The sequence below is a fragment of the Leguminivora glycinivorella genome, chromosome 15 (assembly GCF_023078275.1).
Source record: "Leguminivora glycinivorella isolate SPB_JAAS2020 chromosome 15, LegGlyc_1.1, whole genome shotgun sequence".
Taxonomy (NCBI): Eukaryota; Metazoa; Arthropoda; class Insecta; order Lepidoptera; family Tortricidae; genus Leguminivora; species Leguminivora glycinivorella.
In genome coordinates this window covers 14,223,995-14,242,243 of record NC_062985.1, presented here as the reverse complement: position 1 = coordinate 14,242,243, position 18,249 = coordinate 14,223,995, and the positions used below count along the sequence as shown (strand labels likewise).

At 38.9% G+C, this 18,249-nt stretch overlaps 1 protein-coding gene across 4 annotated transcripts in view; it reads right to left on the bottom strand.

Annotated features, from left to right (window-relative positions):
• Positions 1-16,452, bottom strand: part of LOC125234254 (SKI family transcriptional corepressor 2) — a 35,348-nt gene extending 18,896 nt beyond the window's left edge. For 2 of the 4 annotated variants that reach the window (XR_007177955.1, XM_048140465.1), the window contains exons 1-7: positions 15,978-16,452; positions 15,411-15,636; positions 14,902-15,043; positions 14,263-14,517; positions 13,502-13,668; positions 12,846-12,966; positions 8,752-8,938 (exon numbers count right to left, since the gene is read on the bottom strand). Coding sequence is in view for 3 of the 4 variants with exons in the window: in XM_048140465.1 (XP_047996422.1) it covers positions 8,752-8,938; positions 12,846-12,966; positions 13,502-13,668; positions 14,263-14,517; positions 14,902-15,043; positions 15,411-15,636; positions 15,978-16,067 (1,188 nt within the window). In the remaining variant the exon portion in view is untranslated. The remainder of the gene's footprint in view (positions 1-8,751; positions 8,939-12,845; positions 12,967-13,501; positions 13,669-14,262; positions 14,518-14,901; positions 15,044-15,410; positions 15,637-15,977) is intronic. The other 2 variants (XM_048140467.1, XM_048140466.1) reach the window with 2 other exon arrangements.
• Positions 16,453-18,249: the final 1,797 nt, after the last annotated feature.

Here is an 18,249-nt window from a genome sequence, read left to right as displayed (position 1 = left end):
TCGACATGTTTCGATCCATTTGCTAGGATTTTTTTCATTCAAGTATGCGTAGAGGCGGGGTCGCTACTCTTGAAAAAGATCCTCGGAAATGGATCGAAACATGTCGAGCGTTATATCGACATAATACGTGAGTAAAAATATTTTAAAATATTTTATTTAAATATGTGATGATCATGGTTACTTTTTGAGAATTTAATTTAATGTATGTACCTAATGTGTTTGCCTTTAATTTCCACGACTCTTTTTATTCATATATTTAGTATTGAAGTGCTTAATTAGATAGCTGCTATATTTTTAAACAAGCTGTGTTAATAGGTACAGCAAAAAAGGTCGTTCTTAAATAAACTTTGAAAACGGTAGAATGTTAACCTTTCTTCAGTTGTGATCAAATCCATTTTACTCATGGCGTACATAAACGCGCTGCGCTTTCATTATAAATCCTTTTTGATCCAACTGAAAATGAAGCCCATAAAAACTGCTTAAATATGATTTTATGCCAACTCGTAAGCTGATACTTTGGACAGTCACTATTTTTAACAGTGGTCTATTTCAATAATTTGAGCACTACCAGCCAAAGCCAATATAACCCGATGTTTCAATTTAGAAGATTGAGCGCCCCGCCCGTTTGCACAAAGCGCGTGCAGGGCTGCCGCTGTTGACCCACCACTATTCAGAATTAACACCGGCGGCGGCAACCCTAATCCGTAACTACTCCAAATCTCCGATTACCTGCGTAAGTGCGTAATCGGACGTAAATGTATGCGGTCATATTTTAAATAGTATTTGTATAAAAAGAGGAAATGGATAAATACACTTAGGCCCACTTTCACCAACCACTTAACTCAGGGTTAGTGGGCTGTCAACTGTCAAATTCCATATAAAATGGTGGGTTAACCCACCATTTTCGTTGGTGCAAGTGGCCATTTTTAACCCCCGACGCAAAAACGACGGGGTGTTATAAGTTTGACGTGTCTGTCTGTCTGTCTGTCTATCTGTCTGTCTGTCTGTCTGTCTGTTTGTCTGTCTGTGTGTGTGTCTGTCTGTGGCATCGTAGCTCCCGAACGGATAAACCGATTTCGATTTAGTTTTTTTCATTTGAAAGCTGTGTTAGTCGGGAGTGTTCTTAGCCATGTTTCATGAAAAATGGTTCCAGTTTAATCTTTTGACTATTAACGTAGACAAGACCAGTTACATAATATTCAAGTCTAAAAATAAGAAAATCACTGAAAATATAGAACTTAAAATAAATCAAACACTATTAAAACAATCAAGTGAAGAAAAATATCTCGGCCTAATATTGGACTGTGATCTATCATGGAAGCAACATATAAATAAAATACGATCAAAACTCACATCTCTAAGAGCTTGCCTCTACAATACAGCACAGTGTCTTCCTCGCCGCGTTAAATACACGATTTACAACTCACTAATAAAATCTCATTTAAATTATCTAATTGAAATATGGGGCACCGCCACAAAAATTACTTTTAAAAATCTCCAAGTCGCACAGAATAAAATAATTAAAACACTTTTCGGTTATGATTACTTAACTTCTAGTCGCAAAATTTATTTAGAAACTAAAATTTTAAATCTAAATCAACTGTACTTTAATAACACTTGCTTACTAATAAGAAAAATAATAGACAATAAAATACACTCGAAACTCAGTTTTACAACTAAATTACAAAAAGGTTTACGACCACTTCGTAATTCTAACGATCTATGTCTCCAATCAGCTAGAACCAAATGTGGCAAAAAGAATATTGGTTATGAAGGAGCACAGTTTTATAACAGCCTACCTAAAGACATTAAAGAGTGTAAAAATTACAATGCATACAAACGAAGTCTATCAAACTACGTAATTCATAATATCTAAGTCCGACACTGGCGAACATTCCACAGGGGAACAAGAGATAAGGAACTATCAAGGAAATGAGTGTCGCTCAACTCAACTTGCATGTATTTAGAGCTAAAAGTGCAATAACGCTGTAGTGTAAAATTACTTAGCAACAGATTGCATCTGTTTTGTGATAAATAAGTAAGCAACTTCGGTTTAAGTTAAAAATACCTACATTATGTTTAGTATTAAGTGTACACTTTTTGTTTTTACGTGTAATGCTCGTAAATGGCATGTTATAGTTTGTATTCTTTTACTCGTTAAGTATTTTAATCTGTTAGATTACTTGCATGCTCACTCATAATTTGTTTTATCTTGTATTTTCTCTATATAAGTGAAATGTTAAATTTCTTTTGAGAAAATAAATTTCTTTAACCATAAAATCGGTCCACTAGGTCGCGGTCGGGGGTTTTTTCAAAATTTTAATTTTGTGGTTAGGTTATTTATGTTTTTGTTGACTTCAACTTACAAAAATTGGCACCCGAAGGCTGCAAGTTGCGAATAAAGTAAAGACGGACAACTCAGTGGATTGTACTGAGTTCATTTGACATCATGTTAAGTAGATACGTTTGCTTGATCTATGGTACCTATACAGCCTATACTTATATGACATCTGTGGAAGAGCACATGAAACTCCTCCGTTTCAGTAGACTAGGTAGTAAAAGAACGAAATTGTCTGATTGCTAAATAGACATATATGATATAATACTCGGCTCATTGCTTTTTTCGTGTCACTTTAATTACTCTCTGTTAAACAACAACAACAAACGAAGTTAACAACCCTAACTTATAATATTTAATCTGATAGCACTAACGTTTTTTTTTAATCTAGATCTAAGCTGTATAAAGCACTAAATCAATTAGGTAAGTGCAGGGTAAGCGGCTTTCGGATCCGATTCCGGTGTAATCAGCTGATTCAGTTTAGAGCCTCAGGCGTGAGCGCCGTTCTGACAACAAATATCTGATGTTGACTATGTTATGAATTTATGATACTTAATAATCAGGGCCCGTAACTTTCATGCCGATGACTTACATTTTACGTCACGCTGCATATGGGGTGATTCAAGAGTTTTATTTAATAATTAATCATTATTCATCAATCATTTTAATCATGACTAGGTGAAATAATTAATACCTACTTAATACCTACTTAATACGTCAAAAGTAAATTAAGTTATTTGTTTATTTTTTATACATATACATTAATATATAGTTTTGTTACCACATTTCAATAATTTATAAAACAAAACAAATTGTTTTTTTTTAGTTTCACGTATCAAGTAGGTATTAATTGTTCCACGTATGAATAGCTTAACTATTGAAGTCATTGCACATGATGAAATTGATAAATGAATAATGATTCATTATTACAATAAAACTATTTGAATCATGCTATATGCAGCGTGACGTCAAATTGATGTCATCGGCATGAAAGTTACGGGCCCTGTTAATAATGCTGCCAATGCGCACGTGTTACTCGTATTTCAAATGTCAAACTGTTATGAAATTTTAAACAGAATAGAATATCATTTATTCGTGAATGCAGACAAGACTAATTTCACATTACAACACTACAAACAGTAGTACATTGTGTATTAAGGGCGCGGAAAGTGTTATTAAATCAAACAGCCTCTCGTTCGTAATCCTTCACCCGCCCGTGATATACACAATGCGTTTCATCACACTCGCGAAGTAATAACCTTAAACTAAATGTATTGAAATACCTACGCTGACATTTCGAACATTCGTCCGTCATCTTGTAATTTTTGACAGGTCGTCCTAGGGCGGTAAAATAGCTCATTACGTATCAGTATTCAGGCATGTAATAACACCCTTTACGAGCGAGTGTGATGAAAAGGAATGAATTGCCACGAAATGGCCTCGTTTCAGCGTGTTGCTGGTGACTTCCTGCGCTGATCTTCCGATCAGACCATCAAGTGAGAAAGATTCAGTTTCCTTAACACTTCTGGCTTATCAAAATCGATGCTAAGTATTATTATTAGTGCGGCGGGTGTGACATTAGTTAATTACAATAAGTACCTATAGCTAAATCCACCTCGTAGTTACATGTTACATCAGACACCAGACTATAAGTACTACGAAAATGAATGAAGTGTTGAATTGAATTGAATTGAATTGAAAATACAAATTGACGGAATAAGCAGCTTGCACCTTAAATATTACGAATTTCCCCTCACGCAATTCCCTGAAATCCTGAGCCGCGACTGTAGGTACCTACTCCCAGGATACCTAGCCAACTTCACAATCGCTTAGGCTTCGTTAGCGTTTCGTAGCTATCTCCCAGGAGGGTAGATATTTATATCTATCGCTCGTGCGTAATGGCGCGACAGAGCCAGACTACCGTTCGCGGCGTTTCGTTTTCGTTTCGCGTCGCACAAATGCCATTCGGCTACGGCACCTGCTTTTCTGTAATGGCGCGACAGAGCAAGACTGCGTTTCGCCATGTAGCGTCAACAATTATCAGTTCGGCTAGGGCGGCAGATTCCACATACAAAGCAAAGAGGATCGTGTAAACAGACAATTACTGTCAAAGTAAAACGTGTAGTCACAGTGCATAGACTGCCATCTCTCAACATAGGCTTAAAACTTTAGGACCTCCGTTTTGACAATTTGGCCCATATTAAAATAGTCAATTATTAAATATTAGCGCCATCTAGCCGAGAATCAACAAAAGGTGTAGCGCCATCTATCGTACATTTTGGTGGATTTGAGGTGCGTTTATTTCATAGACGTTCTCTGTCTATACGGAGTTACATACGTTTGTACATAGTGTAGTCTGTAGGCGGGTCACGTCGGCAACGAATAGGTTGTGCGACGATTCAATTGTGCACTTGATGTCGGTATAAATCACTGCGGTGAACGTGAGATGGCTTATTTACCCGGGGGAATTGTTCGGGACCTTCGGAAAGGTTGTGGCCCCTAGTTAAGTTGGATAAATTTGGGATTTTTGCAGTCAAGGTCCTTTAACATGTTTACTTCAGAGGAATTAACTACTTGTTAAAAGATATCCTCAACTTAACTTAGTACTTAGTGAATGTAGTGATCAAGAGTTACGTTTTATTAAAGAGATAGTCAAGGTCATTTAAAGCATTATTTCGTCATTTGTATTTACTAAAATATTCTACAACACATTCTTGAGTAAGTATAAAGTGCGTACGTAGGCTTAAAATATTCTTGTCATCAACTTAAAAGTGATGATGGGGAAATTGGGGAATCGCCAAACGCCAACAAGAAAGTACTTAATATTAGAAGTAGTCCTACTTGCGAGTATAAATAGATTGTAGAAATTATTTGTAAACTAGCTTTTTCCCGCGTCTTTGCTCGCGTTTACTTCGAAAATTGCGGTGCTCCATACAAACTTCCATCCCCCATTTTAGGGAAGTGGGGGGTTAGAAGGAGACAAAAAGTAATCTATGTCTTCATCCCTTCAACTATCTCCACTTAAAAAATCACGTCAATTCGTCGTTCCATTTTGCCGTGAAAGTTGGTCAAACAAACAGACACACACACTTTCCCATTTATAATATTAGTATGGATTCAAAAGGTTCCACGTGGATTCCTCATTTTTTCCTGTAGAAGATTTCATTGAAAATATCTAATGCTGAATTTAGACTTTTGTGCGCAAATGCCACCTAATTACATTCAACTTAATCAGTACATGCGCTCTCCTTTATTTGTGAAAGTAGTGTAAACCCGCCCTTTGAAAGGCTTAGGCGGAGGGCCCTCCGCGCGCGTTAATTACGAGTTCATTAGCGATCCTCCCACGCCCAACGTGGTAAGTAACTCATTGACTAAATATCGATTATGCCGTTGCTGTGATATAGATAAATCCACTGTAATTTAATTCTGAAACAGTCCTATTTCCGAGCATTTAACACACTATGATACGTAGTACTTGTAAATAATCTAATTTGATCTCTTTTTCATATCGTCCGTGCAATATTTGTGTCGCGTCAGGAGCGTTCCGTGCAGTTTTTTTTAATTAAAGTTGTGTACAGTTGTTACAAATGTGAATTTCCTGTAGTTCTGCAGGTGTCTGATACACGCCCACAAATTAATCATCGGTCTTTAAACAACGAAAAAATCTAATATGTGAAAAAATACGTTATTTTTAAAAAGAATTACGCTCTGGGGCCCATTTTTCAAAACTAAAAGTTACAAGTTACAAGCGGAAGTCTCGTTTCCAACTTGTCATATTAGACATTGACAACCACTTGTAAATGTAACTTGTAGCTTCAAGGAATGGGCCCCAGGGGCCCGTTTCTCAAAAGGTACAAGCCTTGTATTACAAGTGTGTTTCCATGACAACCCATACGATTTGACAGTTCGCGCACTTGTAATACAAGGCTTGTACCTTTCGAGAAACGGGCCCCTGGTAGTTAGGGCCAAACTTATAATTACTAAACTTGTTATGGGTTCTTAACTCTTGGTCTGGTAAAAGTTTCCGGTAATATCATAAATACACACTGTATAATATCAAATTAAATTAGAATTACGAGTAGTATGCTTAAATTAAAACAATCCCGCTTTGAATAACAGTTTCATCATCGTTCGTTTGTTTCCTTTCTTTTAGTGAATATTTTAAATATATTATTTTGACTCTTGGAAACCCTATACATCTCTAAGGAGAATTAGATTAAGTATACATTTTATCTTTAGTTGTGACATTTAGAGTCATTTGCACCTCTAAAGTAATTTTAGACTTTTTTTGTATTTGTACTTTTTATATTTAGTGTAGTTCTTAGTTGTAATTCGACATTTAGAGAGCTTCTACATGTCTAATTAATTGTAGTAGAGTTATACTTTAGTTAGAACTTAGAATTAGTAGTACTTATCAATTGTAATTTCAATTCAATTTTAAATATTTTCTAAATATGTACATGTGACGTGTAAAAGTGCCCCTGTTGCCTATTTGCTGAATAAATTATTTTGATTTGATTTTGATTTGATTTTGATTAAACATATATCAAGAGCACACTGAAATTGTGGGTCTGTTGTAGCCACTAGCCATGTTCATATTTTGCAACTGTAATTTGGTCCGAACCCAAAGACAATTTCATCGTGAAAACTGTGCCACAATAATCTCAATGACTGAAAAGTAATTGCCGAAATAATTCTCAAGCATCCAAACAGATGTAAGGAAGCGTGCACAAAGATACACGCGCCACATCCGCGCCAATTAAAAAAATATTCCTTTCAGACTCAAGGCCGGGCGTAATCCCCATCGACCGTCCTTACTTAATACTCCGTCAATGGCGTCAGGTAAACAAAGAATTCGGTCGCAAAAACTCCCGATCCCCAATTAATTGGAATCGGGAACTAAATTAAACATTTTCTCTCTTATTTAAAACCAAAATGAACTCCAGTAATTACTCAGTTTACGACGTGCAAAGCCGGCGCCATTTTGTTTCGCCCGGGGAATTCCCGGACGCGGCGCGAACTCAAATGGCGGTGTTACCAGCCGGATTGAATTAATCAATGCATTAATTACCTAAGTTTGGCCATTCGGATTGGAAAAAATGGACGTGAGTGTGATTCTGAATGGGATGTTGGAGCTGAACTTTCGAAATGATCTACGTAGACTTGTGTGCTCGTTTTAAATACTTAATTTATTTTATCCACCCAATAGCTGCTGCAGGTTCTGGCTGTTACCTTTAGGTATTTTACATGATAATAAAGTCCATTGAAAAATATCAAGCATATTACTTGTTATGGCCTTAAGAATAATTAAGAGCTGTCGATAAAATTACTTTCGTGTAAGTAGGCATATTTACCTAAAGTCAAAGTTCATTTCATCTTAACACTATTTTATTTACGACTGAGAGATATTGCCGTAATAGCAAATAATTATGTGAAGTGAATCACGCTAAGCATAGCGTCGCTTCTCGCTAGATACCTACGATACAAGCAGGTGCTACGCAAGTCGTGTACCTACGTCTACAAGCTATCGCTACGTTCGTAGCGCCCGTGCCCGTGTAGCAGCATTGACAAGATGCAGTCAAGAACTTTCAGTCAGTTAACACATACGCCTCCTTGTTCAGAATCATCACTGTTCACAGTTGACCTATCATATCCAAAATCGTATCGGAAAAAGAAATTACTTAAAATCGAATCTGACGAACAGTGCGCTGATTCTAGTTTTAACAACACTATTTTTCAGCAGCATCAATTAGGACTAGGACACCACTAAACGGAACAACATCCATACACAATCCAATCCAACTGCATCTCAATCAATGGCACCGCAATAAAAAACCTAATCACGCGATTACATCGCAAGGTGATTGCGAACGCGAACTTTTTAAATTGGATCGGTCTGGCTCCGTTGCGCCCGAATGGCCCGAGCTGGAGCTTTAAGCTCAATACTTGGCTATTAAATTGCATCTTTGAGAAACGTTTACGTAAGTTGAGAGAGCTTTTGGAGTTTGGAGTGATTGAGGTTCTTTTATGTTGTAATGCGGTTTATTATATTTGGGGGTAAAGTTGCGATTTTAGATGCAATAGAATTCAATAGATACCCAACCAGTTATTGAGTAAATTTGAAATGCTTAAGTATTTACACAATAGTTTCTCTGGTTTGTCTAACCTACTCTATTTTGCAAGCTTTAGCGGCATCAAGAGAAATATTAATTTGTGCAAGAGCCCGTCAGTTTTGAAAAGAAAACTGAATAGGTATGCGCGCTTGCTGTACGTAGTAAGTAAGCAGGAACTCGTCGCCTTTGAACTGTGATGAATTTATCGAAGTGGAAAGACTAGAAAAGTCACTATTTGAAGCGATTTATCTGTGATAACGACTGAAAATCACAAGTTCTTAAGATTGAACAGAAACTCACCACATCTCGCTGATCTTCCTCGGTGGTCTCGATGTCCACGCTCTCATCGCTGTCGCGTTCGCTGCTGCGCGGTGACTGGTGCGGTGAGCAGTGCGGTGAGCGGTGCGGTGAGCGGTGCGGCGAGCGGTGCGGGGAGCGATGAGGTGAGCGCGGGGAACGGGCTCGCGCTGGCGACGCTAGTGGTGACCTGGGTGGAATATATTAATATAAAACAACAGTAATACGCTTTTCACTCTAGAAATTGAGAGAAACAGCGTTCAGCAAGAAAACAGCCGCATGAGCGGCGAGCGATCGGTGACGCGTTCAGCGAGGCATATCCATACTAATATTATAAATTGAAAAGTGTGTGTGTCTGTTTTTTTGTCCGTCTTTCACGGCAAAACAGAGCGTCGAATTGACGTGATTTTTTAATCAATCAATCAATCAATCAATCAAATATATTTATTTCGTCATCACAGGTAACAATTAGGTGACAATATGTTATATTATTTATATCAGCCATGATGAGCCGTGTAGGCGTACGAAATATAATTTGGCAATATATTTACAAAGCAGATCGTAAAATAATTACCTTAATACTAAATACATTTACATAATATTTACACTAAATAATTTATATTCAAAGTACACATGCAATGTCAGGGAAAAATCAGAAAAAAAAATGGTATTTATGTCAAAGTTATACATTCATCATCTAAAAATTCATTAACGTTATAAGTAGTAGCATTTATTACAAAGAAACATGTACAGCACACCCTTGAACCTACTTGCAGGTAAGCTTTGCCATGCTTCAGGAAGTTTATTAAACAATTTCGGTCCCATGACTAGAATATTCTTTTGCATTAGGGCTTTTGCTTGCATTTGCTTCTACTTATGTCTATTTCAGGTTTTCTCGGGCGGAAATTTAACCTTAACGGTGCCCTTCTAAATTCAAACAAATTAGGATTATTTTTGACAAATAAACAACATTCAAATATGTACAAACAGGGAAAAGTGAGCAATTTCAGTGATATGAAGTGTGGTTGACAGCTTTGTGGGGGATATATTCCTACAATGGCCCTGATACATCTCTTTTGAGCTAAAAACACTAATTCTCTGAACGAGGAGTTTCCCCAAAACACAATACCATATCTAAGTGTTGAGGACACAAAACCGTGATATGCTGTCAAAACTGTAGCTCGGTCACAAATCTTTGAAAGCTTATAGAGGGCAAAAGAAAACTGATATATTTTTTTGCACACTTCTTTATTATGTGACTCCCAGGACATGTCACTGTCCATATGTATGCCCAAAAATTTTGTTGTATGTGCCTTGGCTATGTTTTTACCGGCATAGTTAATATTTAATGTTGGGACTGATTTTCGTTGACTAAATTGCATTAGGCAAGTCTTGTCTATATTAACCTTTAAGTTATTAGTTTCTAACCATTTAATAATTTGTTTTAGGGTATCATTGACCTCACGTTCATAGTCACTATTTGTATCTAATTCTATAAATATGGTGCTATCATCAGCGAACAGTATCATGGGATAATGTATTGACTTAGTAATGTCGTTAATATAGAGAATAAATAACAGTGGACCCAGCACACTACCTTGCGGTACGCCATACCTGATTCATCGGCGTTCCGACGCATATGTTATCTTATCTCCTCTCCAGTTTTCACACATATCTGGTCAATAACAGTGTACTGTTCCCTGTTTTCTAGATACGATTTTAGGAGATCTAAGGCGTTTCCTCGAATTCCGTACTTATTCAGTTTATTCAGAAGGATGTCGTGGTCTACATAGTCGAATGCCTTGGACATATCCATGTATATGGCACAAGATGCTTTTCTATTATCGACACCTAAGAGCTTTGTTTATTAAATCATATATAGCTACGTTAATACAGGTGTTTTTTCGGAAAACTTTCTGTTCATCAATCAGCAATCTGTATTTATCTAAGAATTTGTAAATGAGGTCATATATCGTTTTTTCAAAAACTTTGGAGAATGTCGGCAAAATGGCAATTGGACGGTAATTACTCGCGTTTTCCTTGTCACCCTTCTTATGCAGTGGTTTTATTGTAGCAGTTTTTAAACTATTAGGGTAAACGCCTTTAGAGAAGCATAGGTTGATTATGTATGACAGTGGAACTGAAATTGAGTCACGTACGTATTTTACTACTTTAGTGTTTATGTCATCAAAACCTACACTGTTTGTGTTTTTTAATGATAATATAGTCTTGCGCACATCGTATGGAGAGGTAGGAGTTAGAAATAAAGAGTTAGGACTCGTTTTTATTTTAGAAGTACAGTATGTTTGGTGATGTTTATTACTGTTTGCTTCTATTTCGTCAGCGAAGAAATTATTTAGAGCACTTGCAATATCTAATGGTTTTGTATAGCATTTTTCGTGAACATTTAGTTTAGTAAGTGGTTCTTTCGGTAGACTATGCTTCGCTTGGTTTATTACCTGCCATGTTGCTTTTGACTTATTTGCTGAATTTTCTATAAAATGTTTATTTTGCGCAATCTTTGTCATTTTGATAATTTTTTTCAGCCTTTTGGCATACAAAAGGTATGCATTTTTGGTTTCCTCGTTTTTATTTCGCCGATAATATCATAACGATTCTCTCTTCTTTTTGCAACATGCCTTAATTCCTTTCGTAATCCATTTAGGTTTATTTTTTAACGTCTTTTTTATGATTTTATAAGGAAAACAAAGGTCGTACAGACATTTAAAAATGTGTAGAAAGTTATTGTATGCTTCATCTACATCATTTGATGTTAAAACATCACTAAAACTCAAACTCTGAATATGCCTGTTAAACAAATCTAAGTTATGTTTACTAAAATCCCTACGACGAATGCACCATGACTTTAAAATACTTGTTTTATTTACAGGACATGATAATATTTGTGCGGCATGATCGGATAACGCTAATTCTATCACTTCGCCTTTAGCTCCCTTTACATTATGAGCAAAGTTGTCCAGACAAGTCCCACTACTAGCTCTTGTTATTTGTTTTAGTTCTAATTTTAGATTAAAGCTTATCAACTGAAACTTAAGATCACGACTTATTCGGGTTTCTTGTAACGTATCTATATTAAAGTCCCCGCAGATCACTACCTGTCGATTTCTTTTGTCGCATGATATGTTAAGAATATTTTCAAGTCTTTCGTGAAATGTATCGAGACAACTCCCAGGCACTCTATAAATACAAACAACAACCATATTGTAATCACAAAGTTCAATAGCACAACACTCAATGAGACACTTCACAGAGTTATTCTTAATGCTATCCAGCACTTTGTAACGAAGTCCATCGCGTACCAGGATACATGCCCCACCTCTTCTTTTTTCTCTGCAGAAACTCGTAGCAATGGAAAAATTAGGTATTGTTAAGAGATATTTATTTGCCGCTGTCATATCGTGTTCTGTGATTCCTACTACATCTATTTGTCTTTGCTGACTGTCTAGTGTATTTAGGTGCACTGATAGTTCATCACCTTTGTTTATTAGACCAGAAATATTTTGATGGAGTATTCGTAAATGGCTACATATAATAAGATACGATTTTTTGTTGTAGCTATTTCCTTGATCCTGCTTTACTGATATATTACGAGTTTCTGTGTGTGTTAAATGGAGATAGTTGAAGGGATGGAGAGTGACATAGGTTACTTTTTGTCTCTTTCTAACGCGAGCGAAGCCGCGGGCAAAAGCTAGTAGAGGTAGAAATTTGTCAAGCGCCCGCCTAGATATACTCAGGACTCGTAGGCTAAAGCATCATCACTCAAACTTCGTGGCGATCGATAGTAGCGTAGGTATCTACACTACACCAGTGGCGCTGCGTCGATACAACTCGATTCCCTACGGGCTCCCTAAAATTCTCCAGTATCTGTAGAAGTCCATGCAAAACAGATCCCGAAAACCCATCCGGCTTTATCAACGAAAATGTTCACGCCACGCCACTGCTATACATTCAACTAAATATGGAGAGACAAAGCGTTTGTAACCACGGCTGTTTACTTGCATGTTTGCACCCCCACCGCTTGAGCGTCGACTTACTTAGCTCACATCACAGTGTCAACTACACAACAAAATGCTTACCTGGTTGGTGACAGCGGTGACCTTGAAGACATGCCGGGTGACGGGGGTGACTCGCGCCGCACGGGACGGAACGCGCGCGGCTCCTCCAGTGACCCCACGCTGCTTAACGCTGTCAATGCTCCTGCCAAATCAAATTTTGTATTAAGAACGCTACAAAAAGACAGGTAAATAAATTTATATCTTCTGCAAAATTTAGTTATTTCTGCAGAAGATATAAATTTAAATTCTACCTCATTAACTCATTCTTCAGAAGGTCTGGTCAGGGTGCGTAGCCGAATGGCACAAACGCTCACGAAACGAAACGCTAGTTGATATCTATCTCTATCGCTCTTGCGTATTGGCGCGACAGAGCCAGACTACCTTTCGCGGCGTTTCGTTTTCGTTTCGCGTCGGAGACATGCCATTCGGCTACGGGGCCTGGAACTAGGTATCTTCACGCTTCGCATCCCCTGCCTGCAACCGGTCTACCTGTTCATAAGTACAGACCTCGCGACAACGTTGCCTTGAGCCAGGGTAGAGCATAAGGCAATGTTACCCACGCGCCTAACACTTAATCCCCTACCTTGGTACGGGTAAATGGGCATGCTGACTTCGCGCGCTTCATCTACATCTTGCCTCCAATAGCCTGCTGATTGACACACATCAGTAGCACTCACCTGGCGACCACAGCGTCGGCTTGAGCCAGGGTAGAGCGTAAGGCAGGGGTAACCGCGCTCCCCACACGTAGTCTGCCAGCCTTGGCACTGGTGCGTGTGCCGGTGGACTCGCTGCCGCTCTCTTCGCCTCTCCCGGCTCCGCTTCCGGCCTGCGGATCGACACTCGTCTGTGGCACATTAAAGCTGAACTTTTTGCTGAGATTTAAGCAAGACTTAGCCAACGTGGTTAAAGACGAAGAAGGTAAGGGAATCCTCTGTAATTTGTTCCTTACCTAAGCATAAAGCATCTCTGAGTTAATCTTTCTATCAGACCCAAAACACTATTTGAAATTTGGACAAAACATTTGGGTTGAACAGAACATCTTAGTGTAATTACACTTGGAATAACCTAACCACAAAATTAAAATTTTGAAAAACCCCCGATCGCGACCCAGTGGACTGATTTTCATGAAACATGGCTAAGAACACTCCCGACTAACACAGCTTTCAAATAAAAAAAACTAAATCGAAATCGGTTCATCCGTTCGGGAGCTACGATGCCACAGACAGACACACACACAGACAGACAAACAGACAGACAGACAGACAGACAGACACGTTAAACTTATAACACCCCGTCGTTTTTGCGTCGGGGATTAAAAATGTTTTTGATTAATTATTTTGTAACAGTCGTTCGTAGGTAACCTCAGTATCATCAGACAAAAACTTTCTCAATTGACATTGCATTGCAACTAAAGCCATAAATTAGAAAAAATCCTTACCTAGCCGCCGACAGCATCCTCTTCCTAGTCCCGCCATTGAACATAGCCTTGACATCTTCCCAGGCATGCACGACCTCGTCGGGCGGGGAGCCGCTGAGCTTCATGTGCCGCCGCCAGGAATTGAAGTTGGCGGCGTCGGGCTGCACGTACTTGTCGCCGGGGCCCACGCGGTGCGAGTGGAAGATGAACTTGTTGGGCGAGAAGAACAGGCCACAGTAGGCGCACTTGATGCATTTTGCGCGGGATGAATTGTACCTGCCAAGGAATATACCTACTTACTTTGTGTTTATGTGCAAGTTCGTATGCCAAAGGACATTACAATGTTTCGGACATAAAGGTGTTGAATATGCAGAAATTACGACTGCACTCTTAGAACTAGTGCGCTACGACAGCATCCAGCCCGCAAGATAGAATAATAATGATTTTCATATCAAATTAATAAGAAGACGAGAGTGCTTCTGTGCCATCCCGAACTGAATAGTAATCGAAAAGGCAACTGACAACTGAAGAAAGACAGTTGAAACCTTTCCTTGGACGCTTGGACATTAAAATTGCATAATCCACTCAATCAACTAATGTTGGCGAAAGAAAGAACAATGTAAAGACGAACATCTTGTAAATATATAATTAGGTAGATACCTAGCAGGTAAGAAGGCGCCCCGGCAGCCCCAGGCGCACTCGTGGTGGACGGCGAAGGCGAAGTCGTCTGGGAGCCGTGGTGGCGCGTTGTCGCCCAGGAACGACTTGCATAATCTCTCTGCTTCTCTCCTCGTTATCATGCCTAGGGATATAACAAATCGTGGCATAATTTAATATATTAGATAGTTAAAGTTGGCATATTGGTATGACTACATAACATGTGGTAAAATTAGGTACCTACATGAGTACCGTTCAGCAGGCTTAATGGGGAGATTTCATCAGCGAGTTCGATGAGGCGTCTAACTTCTAAGAGATTTGGACAGCAGTCACCACAGCGTCGTGAAAACATGGGCATGGCGCCAGCTTACCTTAATAGTTTGAGCTGCACTGGAGCGCACTGCACGCAAGTTATTCCTAAAGCTACCCTCCGATTGTTGATCTCACTGCATGAGAACTGTTTGAGAAGAGTGTTGAAGATCTGTGCAAGGCTACATCAAACTGTAACTCACCACAGCGTCGCGACGAGACAGGCATGGCGCCAGCTCGCCTTAATATCTCCAGCTGCACCGGCGTGCACTGCACGCAAGTAATCCCCAACGCCACCCGTCGGTTGTGAATCTCGTTATACGAGAACTGCTTGAGCAGCGTGTTCGAGATTTGCGCCAAACAGAGTCGCTCCACGCCTTCGATCACCAGCGATACTATTGGGACGCCGTATAGAAGCACCGTTGACACCTAGGAAGAAAACTCCATGGTAATTATTAACGTTTGATCAAACGCCACAGTGTTATTCCTATTTGATTTAAGTAACTTGGATTTGTGAAGTCGCAAGTCGGAGTTCGTGACAGACTGATCTGCAGAGTAAATAGAAAATGCAAAACGACAATTGATCTTGAACTTGTATAGTCTTGTGTGTAACATGATCTCTTGATGATGATGAAGCAGGCAAATTGGGTGACAAACTTAATAAGATGGTCTCGTATCCGAAGATGGGATGGTAAAAGGCCCTCAGGATTTGGATTTTTCAGACATGACACAATTGACACACGTCGCATGAGACCTTTAGAGAAGCTTACTTGGTTTGGTTTGCTGTTAAGCTGCATGACCTTATGGTCGCGAGGCTTGAGTGTCTCCCGCGGAGACAAGGCCAGATTTGTTGCCTCCATCCTAGAATAAAACGATAAATCAAAACCTCCTTATTTTAATAGGACAGCCGCTAATATGGCGAATGTTGATACGATCTGAACCAAAATCTTCGGTGAAGGGCCAAAAATAGAAAAAAGCAAGTGCCCTCTTCAATAAAATTATAAAATGTTTGTGCATGATTAAGTACCTAGTAATTACCTACTTAAGTAGCTATTAGCTTGAATTGTTTAATGACTTACAAATAAAGCTACTGAATCTAATCTACCTGAATAGTAAACTTTTGTTTGAATTTCTATTTCTAGGAGTTGTTACTTGTCTGTAACCACAATACAGAACTCGCAAATAATCTAATAACTGCACGATTAATTGCACAGTGGTTTATTGCTCTGCACACAACGGAAAAAATCCAAGCCATGCAATAACACTAACATCCCATTATTTCCGAAAAACGCGTCATTATTCCCAAAACGACGTCAACATTTGCAACTATTGCGAATAAAGGAGCACATTAGAGTAAAATGACTTCATTTACCGTTGCCGGTCAATAAAACTGCACAGTGGTTCGGAACAAAGCGATTGTTTCCTACACAAATGGGGAGTGCGTGTGAATTTACTGTATCGAATATCAATCGGCTGCTGGGGCGTGGGCGAGTTGTTATTTTGGACGATATCCTTGCCTCATTACAACCACTGTAAGCTGAACACAATGTATGTAACTACTGTACGTAATTGGAGACTACGCATTCGCTGGTTTTAACAGGTGCTCGGTATGTTGTAAACGTTGGTTGCTTGTTACACCAGCATTAATCTGTTTGAACGTGTATTTTCAATTAATTTGTGTTATGTAGTAATAATGGTTTGTATATGCAGCCAATCTTTTAATTTTTTAATATTTTAATGTCGGTAATGAATTTATTTATTGATTTCTTTCTTCCACTTTGTAAATCGGAAAGTTTGTAATTTTATTTATCTGAGGTATAACGGAAAGCCGTGGAATAACACTACCACCCTAAGACCGAGATAAGTGAAGAAAGGCCTGGGTGGCTAGCCGAATGGCACAATCGCTCACGAAACGCTCACGAAACGAAGCGCTAGTAGATATCTATCTCTATCGCGCTTGCGTATTGGCGCGACAGAGCCAGCGGCGTATCGCTTTCGTTTGGCGTCGGAGAAATGCCATTCGGCTACGGGGCCTGGCCGATACGCCGCTGGCTCTGTCGCGCCAATACGCAAGCGCGATAGAGATAGATATCTACTAGCGCTTCGTTTCGTGAGCGTTTCGTGAGCGATTGTGCCATTCGGCTAGCCACCCTGGCCAATACGCAAGCGCGATAGAGATAGATATCTACTAGCGCTTCGTTTCGTGAGCGTTTCGTGAGCGATTGTGCCATTCGGCTAGCCACCCTGTGCTCAGCAGCGGGCGAATGGAAACTCAAATGATACCAAAATGATGATGTTGATAATTCTGCATAGTAACTAGAAACTCTTCTTTAGGTACTGTACATTAAAGTAAAGTAGTTCAACATAGACATCGAGTCAAGTGCTATTAAATTTAACAATAAAAAACTTACTAATATATCATTTTCCCCATTGTCATCAACCTCTTGTAACTCTAAAGAGCATCAAAACAATAATTTAAGTGTAACAAAACATGCCAAGGATCCAGTTTAAAGTGATAAATCACCACTCAGCCCTAATGTCAAAAATCAACATAGGGTTAGCAGATCGGGCCGCGGCGACGGGCCATTATGGGTGCGATTAGTCAATTTGTGCCACCCCTGAACAGTGGGCTAGTAATTGATTGAGTCAAACGACGTTACGGGATAACTATTGCATATGTTACAAGTTGTGGGTGACACTGAATTACATGTTTTTTTTTTTGTGAAACAAAATATCTACTATGTTTCCTTAAATTTTGGTGAAAGGTGGTTGTAATTATTTTAATAATCATGCGTAAAATGAATGTGTTATGATATGAACATGATCCGCCGTCGGTAAGGTCTTAACTTTTTTTAAGGAATTGATGACGATTTGAAACGCCTATGCCGTAGCATAACATACCGTAGCTTATACATTATGTAGGTATACAAATCTATCTATATATATCTTTAACTGCAGAATATTGTCTAATTATCGTAGGCATATCAACATTCATAATATAGTTGACACAGTTTGTAAAATAAAATCAAAAGTATACTTCTA